Source organism: Lissotriton helveticus, chromosome 11 (genome assembly GCF_964261635.1).
Source record: "Lissotriton helveticus chromosome 11, aLisHel1.1, whole genome shotgun sequence".
NCBI classification, from domain to species: Eukaryota; Metazoa; Chordata; class Amphibia; order Caudata; family Salamandridae; genus Lissotriton; species Lissotriton helveticus.
The window spans coordinates 528,457,551-528,471,893 of record NC_136072.1 but is presented as its reverse complement, the minus strand read 5'-3'; the positions used below and the strand labels follow the sequence as shown (position 1 = coordinate 528,471,893).

Genomic DNA, 14,343 nt, shown 5'->3' with positions numbered 1-14,343 from the left:
CAATACTTGCGAGTTTAGATCTCCGACATTATACAGTTCTTGTAATGTTAGCTTAATTGTATATCTCAGGTGGGACTGCCGCCCTCAAGCACAAACTTCCATTTTACTATCCCTTGCATTGACGATTTTCGAGGAACAGACTAGTGTGATAAAACCTATGATTCTAATGTGTAGATGACCTGATATAGGAGATTACTGCATCATTGTATTTATATAGAGGGGTTTAAGCAAGCAAACATCATTTTACAAGAGGGAGAGAGATTTACATTTTGCTATAAAAAAAACTTTCGTCCTTCCCATTCCTCCTCCCTCTGTCTCCTCCCGAACCTTTCTCACCACTAAGAACTCCCAAACATCCATCTCAAACTTTCATCCCTCCTTGTTAGCCATGCCACTGACTAACAAGCACACACAATCACTACTTACAGAAAAACTTACTACTTCCCCTTTTCAATTCCTTTCCTATCATTCTATTCCTACTCAAAACTCTACTAATCACGCCTCAAATTAAGATCACAAACCTAAGCACAACTAATCCTCATGGAAAATCGCTATGCCTCGTCAGGGATCGTTAGTGCTATACAAAATACATTTACAATTACAAGTTAGGAATATTCTAATTTACCTGACAGACCGATGTCCATATTATCTATTATGTTATGTATATGTATGGATATTTAGAAACCACCAAGATGACCAGGGATAATGGAGCCCTGTAGAAGGGTAGTGGTCAGGACTATGATCCAGAGACATTTACTGAGTCGAGGAGCGGTGGCTAATGAAATCAGGAAAGGGAGGGGGAGATTTCTAAACAGTTCAGATGAACTGTTTTTATTGTACATGTCTTTTAGAAGAAAAAAATCTAAAAATAAACAAACACTAAAAAACCTTTAGTAAATACAAAGCATATGCCAAGTACTTAAAATGACAGTGGACAACAAGCTGAATGTACTGTTATTCACGGACACACTTCTTAATCTGAAACGCCTGGATGCATCAGTCTTAAATAATATTAATCGTTGCAGTTCTTGGGCCTTTGTATGCATGATTTTCTTCTTTCTAAACATAATGCAAGATATCAGAGTTTTTGAGAATTACCACAGAAAGGATCAGCTGGTTGGCTGACTGACTTTTGACTAAACCCAGTCTTCACTTTCTCTCCTACAAGCATTACATTCAGAGCAACCCCAAGAAACAACTGTTTGTATCTTGAACACCACCAAAGAGCACAGGTGTAATAACATCACAAAGTCTTAATAATGCCTTCATGTGAAAACAGTGTTCTTTTTTCACTTACTTGGTTTTCCAATGGAACTTTCAAGGAGTTCTCCACAGAAACCAAAGTATACATCTTTTGAAAACGGCCACTGTAGATTTCATATCGCTTCAGGAGTATGACAAGAACGTTGGGGAGTGACTCAAAGTACTTACTCTGGGACAAATGAAAGATTAGAAAAGACATGATCATGAACACTGAGTGAAAAAGAAGCATTATCAAAATATCTGAAAGGCAGAAATCCTATATCTAGCAGGCAGTGACTCTAGTGTAAGTCTGTAACCCATTCCCACTAGTCTTACATTCTGCGACCTCCGACCCCCGACAAGCACAAACCAACTCAGGCTGTAGCATTTTCTGTATCTGTAAACTGCAGATTCGTTTCTCTGCTGTAAAGTTGCAGTTCTAGTTTCTGTAACAGTATTTCCACAGCTTGTTTGCTCAGGCACAACGGAGCACAGAATATGTAGCCATACTATGCTCCAGTGAAAATAGAACCGAACGGTCAATGAGACCATTCGGAAACAACGTATGTATAACAAGCATTGGCAAAGCCAATAGGTCTAACCTGTGCAACAGATACTGGCTTTTGCCAATGTCTTTCAGCCATATTGTAGAGGTGGACAGTTGAGGTGCCAGCATGGGTAAACGTTTCAAAGAAAGTGCTATGGTGTGGTCCTCGCTAACCACGTCATTGTGTGTTTTCTTTTCTTATGGTGGGTGGAGCAAGCAACACAAACAACTTTTAGGTGGGAGGGAATAAGCAATACGAACAACTAGAGGGCATTGGTGAGAGGGAAGAAGTAAAACAGATAAGGGTGGGAGTTGGGAAGAAGCAACATGGACAGGGACGGTGGGAGGGGAGGAAGCAACATAGAAAAGGGGGTGCCAAGGGAAGAGGCAACAAGGACAACAGGGTGTGGGAGGGGAAAGAGAAATACCGACAAGCACAAGGGAAGAAGAATTAAAAATAGCACCTCAATCGCAGCAGCAGTAGTACACTAATCAATATGAAACAATCAGTACTTGGTCCATGCTCCTCTCAAAAGAGGGAGTGAAGCTGGCACATCAGGCCAATTAGGAGGCCTAGTAGAGGAGTCAGAATAAAAAAAGTGAATGGTAAGTAATGGAAGGGCTCCAAGCTCTTTATAAAATAAAATTTCTCGCAAGCAACAGCGCATGTGTGCTGTCCTAGGCAAGACCTAAAATGTACCTTGAGGTCAAAGGCTGAAATGCAATTCGCTAACCTCTATACATACAGCCCTTTACCTTTAACTTATGCAATAGTTCTAAGTGGGACAAATCACAGGAGATGAGGCTCTCATTCTCATAGTTTTACAGGGTCGAATCACCAATTAGGAGAATTAGATATTCTAACAAAGTAAAGTCAATTGTAATGTTTAAAGGAAAATTATTGTTATTATATGAAACCACAGTAATGGTGTGAAAGTCTTTACAAATAAATACACACAAAATAAATTAATAAAATTGATAATAAATAGTATAGTGATAAAGCTCGACATATCCAATGTCTGCAGCTGTCAGGTACGTCCTAATATAGATGTACAGTGCTCTTCACAAGACAGCTTGCAGTCTGATGAACTGGAAATGATGAACTGGAAAGGGTGGACAACAGCAACTGTGACAAGGCTCAGGATGCTTGAAGCACATGCACCATGTACAGAAGGACATCATTGGGGATGAAAATGTAAACAAAGGCAATCTACAACTAAATTAGGATCCCTTGGAGCACAGAACCACAATGGGTAGGAAATGGTATTTCCTCTGTGGCTTAATTCTGCCTTCTTCCTCCAGTCCATTTATGGAGGAAGATAGTCTTTCTCACACTGCTGTAAAAGTTTACAGATCAGTATGTGGCCCGGTATTTATTAGCAGTTTGTGGGCTTAACTTAGGTGGGCCGGTTTTAACTATTGATTTCTCTGACATTAAAACAAAATTGTCTGCAGAAAATCCAAATGCATGTAGTCTTCCATACCTTGCAAAATAGTCATGTAGTGTATCTTTACAAGTTCAAAACTGGCCTGATTTACAAAAGTGGGCCACTTTTTTAGCTACCTGGTGCCACTGTCATTTTAGTGCCCAGGACAATTTTTGCCCAGTCCAACCCTGCCCAGAGTCTAGTGCCTGAAACAAGTTACTGCTAGTTTTAAGATGCCAAATCAGTGCATATCAGCCCAGTTGATGAACATCTGGGGTCTGATTGGACCAAACATGGATCAATACTAGACTCACAAGCAGTGCTTAATTTGTAAAAGAAAGAGTGTTGGTGCCCATAGCTTTGTTTAGAAGTCCACAGCCAGCACTTTTAATCAACAGTGCACTGAATACCAAGGCTCAGGGCTTTACGTGGGCCAGGTCCTGGATGTGCTCAGCACCAGCAGATCTAAAAAGTAGGTGCTGGGAGGGGTCCCTATCAGACTCATCATTTTTACCCTCACCATCGATGGAAAAACAAAATCTTGCCTCTGCAGCAGTACCACCCTTCACTGCCTTTGTTGTAACTTCAAAGAAACTTGTTATAGTTCTTTCACAGTCTCATCCTGTCAGAACTGAAGCTTTTTCAATATTATATACAACGAAGCCAGAGGTGCTGCTTTTTGATTTTAGGCAAGTACCAACCATTGACAAAGTCAATAGTCCTGGCTTGTAGTTGTGATGTTACTTGTTGTATTATGTATCTGGGTTCAATGACAGAAGCAGCGAAATACCAGTCGAGCGGCACACAATGCTAAGCACAGATTTTTAGCTTAAGTGTTTTTAAGCCACACTCTTAATTACATCAGTCAAGTCCCTTTTGAGAGACCCCTCCCCCAATTTTGATATCCCACCTAAAGCCCTGCCAAGGCTGATAGTTTTAAATCCACCTCAGGCCCCTTTAAATCAATGCAAGACTCTCCCTGCCTCCTTTTATCACTCTTGCAGGTTCCCGCTCTCTCCCTTTGTGACAGTTTTTCTATCTTTCCCCCTCTTTCCTCTTTGTTTGTGTCTTCCTCTCTTGCTCTCGGGAAAAGGCAGATGAGGAAAAATAAGTGTTGGTCCCCAAAAATAAGTGATGGTGGCCCCCTCCGACAACCACCAGCTCAAATTAAGACCTGCCCAAAAAACACTAGGTGCTACATCATAGCTGATCTGACTTGTTTCATGCAACAGGTAACCCCCCTCCTCCTCCCAGCTGCGCGAGCAACTCACAGGCCCTTGAGCCGGTCCTTTTTCCCATCAATTATGTACACCAAGACCTTTTTGTGGTGTTAGAATGGCCGCAGTTTATTCACATCCTAATTTGGTACACACTTGTCATGATGACATCGGTCATCAACATGCTCATTCTGGCTTATCTTGAACTAAACATAAGGCATTTTCATAACAGGTTATACAGTGTAAATCCTATAATGTATTACTTATTAATAACCATAACTTGCTTAATTCTGCTATGCATCATCATTCAAGTCCTGATGTCTCTTCGAGGTTGTCATAAATCACTCTCCAACTCTCATGACGGCTCTATTTCTGTCACTTACGTGGTACTGTGGGTCGCAGCTTCGAAGCTTCAACTTGCTATCGAATGGCTGGCGTGTGTGGCCCCATGGCCATGCCTGGACTGTAAGTGCCATGTCCGCTCAATACTGACCATTTCTTACCCTTTAGTCTGCCTTCAAGGATCCCTGCCCTGAAGCATCCCAAGGACCTTGTCCGGGCAGCTGGGGACTGCTTGTCCCGGTCGCCTTTTAGGCCCTGCTTGCGACCACGCCCTTCTTTCTTGTTTGGGCCCTTTGAACACAAACTTCCTGGTCACTCACTGGCCTTTTCCTTGACGCACTCTTGCGCCATGTTGCTGCTGTGCCCTTTGTCTGCCGCCCAAGGGGGAAGTTAGACACCCTCCCTTTAGGATTGGCTGCACCTCCCAGTCAGCGGTAATAACAAAGATTCTGTTCGCATTAGTCAAACTCCACACTTACCGAAATGGCATCTTCCTTCTTTCCACAGATTTCGCAGTAACACTGATTGTCACTCTCAAATCGATGCTTCTTAAGAAAACAGTTGATAGCTTCTTGCTGTAAGAGGAAAAAGTATGTTTCAAATTCAAGACCTTACAGCTGGTCAGTTTTTGAGCAAACAACATGTTAGAGGTATACTGGGCAGTAGGAGACCTGTTTTGACTGTTTCATTGCTTAAGTTCAGATGTGCGCCTTTGCAATTACGTTAACTGATAGACTGACTCCAAAGCGGCCACATCAGTTTAGACATGTTTGAAGTTCTTTAACCTCTAATATGATGAATCTCAAACCATTTTATACGATGTATCTGGTCGAAGTACACAGTTGTGAGATGTAATGTTCTTGTTATCACACAGAGATGAAGACTATGACTCTAGAGCAGGTTCACTCCCTCTCATCAGAGCTGTAGATTTTCTATGTGGAAATGCTACTTTGCCTTTTCAGCTTCTCTTTGGCTGTCATGCTTTGCATATTTTAAAATCCAAATTGAATAATGCTGTAAAATTACAGTGGGTGCAACGCAGAAATTAAAGAGAGGCGTAAACCTTGCCACATATAGGTCGCATTATAGGTCGCATTTCCCATAAAAATGATCAGGTTCACTTTAAAAAAGATCTGAAGGCTGATGAGCCTTTGCCTCAAAATACCTCCAAAGCTTTGTTGTCACTGGTCTTTTAAATTGTTTTATATTAGATACAACAAAGTTTAAAACATTAATGAAATCTCTGATAAGATTTAACAATTAGACATTTCGTGATCATCAGAACGTCAAGTATAAACAATCAGAATAACCCTTAAGCAAGCATAAGAGAAAAAATATGGGGCGGAGATATGGAAGGGAGGAACAGAAAGGTTTGCGAGAGTGAAGCCTTTTCTAAGGCCCTTTGATTTGAGTGGTATTATTCCATTGACAGAATGCTTCCACGGTATAGATAATTATAGACATAAATACAGAGAAACACAGCCTTTCTTACAGTTACTAGTGAAATAAAATGTATTCAGTAGGAGGCTGTCACTTTGCGTAACACAGCTTATCTGTGTCCAATATGAAAGGTGCAACTGTTTCAATTGAAGGTTAAGAAGTGATAAGTCATCTTTTAATAATAATAATAATAATATTGAGATTTATAAAGCGCATAGCTACGTCAGGTGACGTGTCGCAGCGCGGGGGTATCAGTCCTATAAACCAGAACATGAATGTGAGAATCCTACTCTAAATGAACCTGAAAAACCATGTTTTTAAATTCTTGTGGAAAACTATTTCGGATTTTTCTTGCCTGAGCCCAAGGGGTAAGGAGTTCCACATCTTGGCTGCCAGGTAGTTGAAAGAACGCCCTCCAATATGAGCTCTCTTGACTCAGGGAAGAGAACTGATGTACTCCCTGCTGTAGTGTAAAGACCTTCAAAAAAATTTTTTGTGTCACCTGAAAAGATCGATGTTGTAGAAAAGAAGCTATCCACTGTAATGTGTGCCATCAATTCAATGATCGTATAGCCAATCAAGTAGTAGCCTATATGACACAGTGTCAAATGCTGCGCTAAGGTCTGGTAGTAGCAAAGTGGTGGTATCTCCCCTATCACCTGCCTGGTGGATGGAAAAGGAGGCCAACAGGAGAGCTGACTCTTTGTTGTATTGAGGTCGAAAGCCAGACTGCATGCAGAAAGATGTAAGTTTAAGTATTTTTCTGCTACTTTTGACACAAAAGAGAGCAGTGAGATAGTTTTAAAATTCTCAGGTTTGTTGGTGACCAACAAAGGTTTCTTTAGTAGTGGCTCTATGGCAGCATGTTACCACGATTTGGGAACCTATCCGATCCTGAAAGAGCTGTTTAAAAGATCACATAGCACAGGGGCTAAGCAGACTGTACCATACTCCAGAACATTAGGGGTTCACATCATGGTTGGAGGCATGGGGTGTTTATAGCTTTATCAGGGAAGAAGGTATAGATGGAGACAACAGAAGAAGTGAGCAATGGTGTTACAACTGTCTTTGGTCGGGGGGGGGGGGGTCACAGCCGAAACCCGTTCTAAAGAAGAGAGTGACTTAACTATGGAAAATAGTCCACGAGAAGAGTTTTGCGCCATATCTATTTTTGCTACATAGAAATTACACCGTCTAATCTTGATCTGTCTGTTGTACTTCTTTAGGGCACAGCAGTAACTCAGCAGGATTACAATTTTTGCGCCAGTTGCGTTTTAGGCGCTTGCATTCTTTCTTCGGAGTACCTAACTCCTCATTGAACCAAGTGGATGATGGCTTCATCCTTCTAAGAGTATGTTCAGTATCTCCTGCTATCTCCTCTAGTGCACCCTTCATCCAATCTGTCACTTGTGAGTGTGCTGAGTCGATGCTGTGATCAAGCACCAGATAATTCTTCTTCAGTGCTTGCATAAAAGCTGCATAAAAGCTCACTTTAGTCCATCTGCGCGCATTGGAAGGCTGACCAGCGAAGTATTATGTGGTGAGTAGCATATCAGAATGCAAAAAGGTACAACATAGTGGTCTATATATTAATAACCCTGTTAAGGTAAGGTTGCCTACTATTGCAAGCGAAAAGAACGCCCCCTCAGAACCTGATATGGCAATCTCTGAGAAGGTGCACTGGAAGCTTTGCTTATAGATTATTGCAACCCCACCAGCCCGATAAATAGGTCTATCTGGTCTGACAATAGCATGTTCCTGTGGTATGGCTGTAAGGACATCTGGGGCTGTGGTTTGTGACAGCCAAGTTTCAGTTAAAAACATGGCATCTTGGGAGTGGTCGGTTGTAAAGTCATGTAGTTCCATATTGTGTTTAGCTAATGAGCGGCAGTTCACAGAATAAAAAAGGGCAGACAAATGCTGAGATCGTGTTGACTTGTGCTCCAATGTTGCTCTGAGCATAAAACTACACTCACCACAGCTTGGAATCGCCTGCAATAGATCTACAGGTCACAACGGTGGTGTGGAGTTAGTCTGACCAGGTTCCTGAGCTCCATTGAGCTATAATGTAGGGGAGCTGAGGTGAACTGAGCAGATGCCCAGGCCCCTGGCACCGGCCGGTCGCAGAAAGGTGCAGACGGGCTTGCCTTTGGCACGCAAGCGGCATGCCCACTGCGCGTCTGTCCCAGCATCGGCTTTAATGCTATTTCCCCCCAAACAACTAGCCTGCTAACCCAGCAGGAAGTGATTTACACAGTATAGCTCCACTACCCTCCGCACAATCAGTACCAAAACACTGCAGCAGACCATGGCAAGAGCATTAGGCGAGGCGAAATCCCAACAATCAAGGTATTTGAACTTTAACATGATGAGGCGAACAGTGTGTCGTCTGCCTGACCCTGTCTGCATACAGGGCAGGCGGAAACGGATAGGGAGGGACCAGGAGGACAGGAAGTCAGTTAGGGGATTGCAGTGTGAGAATAAAGAAGCCTGAAACCCTAGCTCCGGGTCCGAGTATTATTGGGGGGGCCAGAACAAGACACTGGCGACGAGGGTGGGATTCACTGATCCACCGCTTGCCCCCTCACTGCGACTGCAGCGTGTGTCTGCTTACGCCAGGAACCGGCCCGAAAGTGCGGAAAAGGCGCGAAAAAAGACGCGATCGCACTAAAACGGCGAGTCACAGAAGAGCTAGCAGCCACGAGCAGCAGCGCGCAAATGATGAGTCTGAACAGTGACTACTCTTGCCAAAAATAATTGCCAGAAGTGAGAGCAGCCTGTGAGCAAAAAAGAAGACCTGTGTCCCCATCGGCGGCCATTTTGAAGTCCGGCGCTGGACATAGGATTACATTGGCCCCTACTACGGCAGCCATCTTGAGGTCAGGCAAGTGCAAATAACCTCATAAAAACCCTCAAATCCACAGAAATAAGGCGTTACAAAGTCAAGTGAACGCAAATAGGCACTCAAGATGCCTGGTGAACCCGATACTTCGCGCACAGAAGCCACAGGGTCCACCCAGCAAGTCCCGCAACCGCACCCGATGATGATGGGAGTACCATATCTACGCCCGCCAGAGCCCCTAGAGCTAACGTCTGGGAACAGCATGGGGCCGATGTGGAAGAGCTGGGCAGAGGATTTTGAGGACTTTATGACAGGGTCCCAGGTGCAAGACTCCAAGCAGAAGCTCATAGCATTGCGAAACCTGATAGGAAAAGACTTTGCACAGATTATCAAAGAATTAACTGCCGCCACGACCATTTCATATGAGGAAGTGAAAGGAGCCCTAGATCGGAAGTTCATGCATAAACGAAACCTGGACTACGAACGGTACACGTTCAACCTTGCCTCCCAAGAAAAAGATGAACCGATGTGCGACTTCATTGCTCGCATTCGGTGCCTAGCACGGTATTGCGAGTTCGATGCGTTCAACATGGAAGACGCCCTACGACTGCGTATCATCGAGGGATGCCAATCGGAATCACTGCTTCGCAGACTGCTGAAGAAACATTACACACTTGAAGAGATCAAAGAACTCACGCGTATCAATGATCAGGCCGAAGACCACGCTAAGAGAATGGAAGCTAGCAAGTCAGAGAAAAAAGAGCAAGCCTTTCGGATGCAATCACACGTGGACTCGAAACGCTATTCAGACCGCCGCAAGTCGCACAGACTGACGCAGAAGACCCGAGCGACCCCATCACGCCATGGAGCCCGAAGCTATCATACGCCTCAAAATGTTACAGATGCGGTCAAGACTACCCACACTCGGGACAATGTCCTGCCTTAGGACAACGATGCCATCGTTGTGGGAGAGAAAATCACTGCTAAACCCGCCGGTCGGAAACAAGGACAGCCAAGTCAAGTTCAGGAACCCTACACCACATCAGAGCAGTAAAAGGGAGGGAAAGTCGCTCTTCTAGCTCGTCGAGGTCAAGCACTCACTCAACTGCTTCACGGAAATCTCGGAGGTCAACGTCTCAGGAATCGTCCTCTCCCACGCCTGTGTCACAAGACTGTGACGAGTATGTCTTCATGGTGTCAGAACCCGACAGACTCAAAAAATATCCACGGCTGAACATTCAAATAGGAAGTCAACCGGCGAACTTTGTCCTAGACTCAGGAGCATCTTTAAACTACATCTGTGCCATGGAATATAACAGTATGAAGCCTCAGCCAAAATTAGAACCAGCCGCTCTTCGAGTCTACACATGGATGTCCAGGAAACCCCTACCCTGCCTAGGACAGTTCCGCACGACTCTAACTTACAAAAACCGACAGATCCAAGCCCGTATCCATGTGATTGAAGGTCCCGATGCAGCGGACTGCCTCCTCAGTTTGCCAACAGGGGAGCGCCTCAAACTTGTTGAACTGTTATACACCGTGGATAATTGCCCAGACATCGTCAACAAATTCCCAAACCTATTCAAGGGTCTCGGGAAACTTAACCAATTCAAGGTCAAACTGCACATTAATGATCGGGTGCCCCCAGTAGCACAACACCATAGAAAAGTACCATTTCACCTACAACAGGCAGTGGACGAAGAACTCCAAGACCTACTGCGGACGGACATCATTGAAAGATCCACAGGGCCCACTCCATGGGTGTCTCCGGTGGTAGTCGTACCCAAGAAAGGTTAAAATAACAAAGTACGCCTCTATGTGGACATGCGTGCCCCGAACACCGCCAGCGAGAGGGAAAGACATCCTGGACCTCATATCAGTGATATGATCGCTCGTCTCAATGGAGCCACCGTGTTCTCAAAGCTGGACACTTTCCAGAGGGGCTAAGTACTACCCAGTCAGCACTTGACTCTCAGTGGTAGCGTGGGTCGAGGATTCCAAGGCTTCTGGGGGGAGGTAGATGCACGATAAGAAGAGGACCAAATCTCAAAATACAAACAGTGAGCCAAATAATCGGATTGCCCAGTCCAATACTTACTTTTGGTAAGAAAAAAGTATTTATTACACATGCAAGGTATAACACAGCATACTGAAAGATACACACTAGGACCTGGTTTACTAAGGATAAAATTACCAAGGGTTGAAAAGTCAACACTAAATTTAACTGATGCCTGGATGTTATATGTGTGATTCAGGAACACTTTCAAAATGTTAGAGTTTGCTGTACTAAAATGAAATATTCTCTAGGCATTTTGTTTACCATTTTGTTTTTACTCATTGTTCACTTACTTTGCACTCCTCACAAGCACTATGCATCTGCATATACATGTTAGCTTTTGGAACACTTGCTTTGTTAATGCTGTTTACCACTGATGTAATACATAGTCCATTCTTTGTGGACTATTCCTAACATGTGTGGATTGTATTTTCATGGGTTGTACAGGAAGAGGACCTTCTTCTGGCCTATTTCTCACTCCTAAATAATTCCTCTAAACAAACATCCGACAGAATAAATTTGTGATTACAACTGTACCAAAATGACGGGAGCACTGCTAAGAAATTTTCCGGATACAGACTGGTGCCTGGGGGATATTCTAAGGAGAGGAATCTGCAGTTAGAACCATCCATCAGAAGCAACTGGTAGGAGGTGTTAGCATTACATAAAACCTCACAACAAGTCTTAAAAAACCCAAAGGTAGATCTACCCATGGGCTTGGTCAGTGACAGACCGAAAATAGCAACTGCAGCACAGACTTCTATACAAAACAACAAATGTACCATCATATTGTAAACAAGCATTTGCAATGCAATAGGTCTCGCATTAGGAAAGTTTGAGCTATTGGTATTGTAAATGACAATTTTTTAATTATTGTGTTGGTTTTGAAAATAGCTAAATTAATAGCTTTGTCATTGACAATGCCAATTGTTTTAACTTTCGCAAATGTGACACCTATAGCATTTGTACTGCAATATGTGTTGTATTGACGTGACTTAGATGTATTGATATTACAAATAACAATGGCTTTTAATTTTTTTTAAATAATTAATACTTAAATGAAAATTATTGTAATTTATAATGGCAATAGCTTAAACTTTTGTAAATGACTTTTGTGAAGATTATGATAAGTGTATTTTATTGTGACAAAAATCCAAGAACAGAAGTGAAATATTAACATCTTTTTGTGACATTTGTAATAAAGCTTGAAACATTGAGAGAACATATTTGAACCAGTTGTTGTTGAATTGTTGCACAGATTGATGCTGTGGTGGTGCTGAGTGATGCAATAGATAGAGTGAGTGCGATAGATAGATAGAGGGAGGGTGATAGATAGAGGGAGGCCGATAGTGGTGGTCCCGAGTGATGCTGTGGAGGCCCTAAGTGATGCTGTGGAGGCCCTGAGTGATGCTGTGGAGGCCCTGAGTGATGCTGTGGTGGTGCTGAGTGATGCTGCGGTGGTGGTGAGTGATGCTGTGGTGGTGCTGAGTGATGCTGTGGTGGTGCTGAGTGATGCTCTGGTGGTGGTCGAGAAGAAAATCGTGGATAAGAGGGAATGAAAGAGGCCGTAGGAAAACAGGGGGACAGGGGGTGACGTGAGAGTGTCTGGTAAAAACTGAGGCGAGCACCAAGAAGGGAGAATGTACAAAGAAATGCAAGTCACGGCCCATGAGAGTGAGGGGGGGGATGGAATAAAAAATGTGCAGCTGACTGACAGAGAAGCTGTAGTCAGCGTGTTTGCGCGCACTAAAGTTAAATAATTAAAATTAACAAAAGCATCAAACTTGTCTCATATATATTACATGCAATAACGGATACAGATGAGAGTCACGGACCATGAGAGTGAGGGGGGGGTGTGGAATAAAAAACGTGCAGCTGACTGACAGAGAAGTTGTAGTCGGCGTGTTTGCGCGCAGTAAAGCTAAAAAATTATTAAAATTAACAAAAGCATCAAACTTGTCTCATATATATTAAATGCAAGAGAGGGACAGAGGAGGAAAGGTGGGAGGGAACACGGCCTGGGGGAAGCTGGCTGGGGAGGGGGAGGAGAAATCCGAGTAAGGCTGTGGAACAGATGGCTGGTGCTCATGTGAAGCGCTCCAATACCTGCGGGTCGAGTTCGCGTTATATAAAATCTGCACACAAAAGAAGCTATGAGCAGAACGGGCTGCAAGGCGATTCAGGGTAATCGCTGAAGAGTAAAGGGATCAATATACGCACATCCGTTTTAGTTGGAGAGCAAAGGTCACTAGTCTGAGTTTGGGAAGATCCAGAACAGATAGAAAGAGCGCATAGCTCTATTTTAGCAGGACTGGCTGGCTGGCTCAATCGAGGGCAATCTACCGAAATGAGCGGTGACATGTTTCCAAGTATCTCTAATGACAGGCATCGCAGAGTGCATGCATTCTTTATAGCAGACGGAGCATAAACGCAACTCAGGACCAGAGCAAGAGGAACATTTACCAAACAAGCACTGGGGGAAGAGAGCAGGGGAAGTAGAAGAGAGGCACGGCCTGCGGCCGTGAATAAGTGACGGCGGGGGCGGGCACCCTGAGATTCTGATCAAATCACTTTATCTCCCTGCGCCTACCACACAATGAAAGTGACCTTGTGTAACATAACTGGTGCTCATGTGAAGCGCTCCAATACCTGGCAGAAATTGCAAATGATTTCAAGTGAGTGGTATGTGGCATGGCATCAAAACATGACATCTTGAAAGCTATGAAAATAACTATGGGTACTCCTTTCATCATCCTCATGAGGGTGAACGGCTGAGTTGAGTCTGTGACACTTCTCTGTTGTCAACGTTCCTCTTCTGAGCTATCTTTCCTTCTGTACTAATTTTCACGATGAGAGGTTGGAGTCCGTTGCTAGTGCTACACAAGGGCCGATATAACAGCAAGTTTAAACATATGCAACAGAAGCAATGAGTGAGAGTTACCACGGACAGCAGGACGACGGCGGGGGTGAAAGGAACTACAGACAGCAAGAGGAGGGCAGGCCTGCCGCCGTGAATAAGTGACGGCGGGGGGCGGGGCAGCGAAGCCTTTGATGTGCCAAATGCTGCTGGGGAACCGAGTTGGAGCCTCGGCGTGGGCTCAGCATCCTGTGATTCTGATCACTTTATCTCCCTGCGCCTACCACACAATGAAAGTGTCCTTGTGTAACATAACTGGTGCTCATGTGAAGCGCTCCAATACCTGCGGGTCGAGTTCGCGTTATATAAAATC

The 14,343-nt window shown here is 43.9% G+C and overlaps 1 protein-coding gene across 2 annotated transcripts in view; it reads right to left on the bottom strand.

Annotated features, from left to right (window-relative positions):
• Window positions 1-14,343, bottom strand: part of LOC144791492 (ubiquitin carboxyl-terminal hydrolase 47-like) — a 340,820-nt gene that overhangs the window by 114,780 nt on the left and 211,697 nt on the right. For both annotated transcript variants that reach the window (XM_078666187.1, XM_078666188.1), the window contains exons 7-8: window positions 5,255-5,350; window positions 1,298-1,432 (exon numbers count right to left, since the gene is read on the bottom strand). In XM_078666187.1, the coding sequence (XP_078522313.1) occupies window positions 1,298-1,432; window positions 5,255-5,350 (231 nt within the window). The remainder of the gene's footprint in view (window positions 1-1,297; window positions 1,433-5,254; window positions 5,351-14,343) is intronic.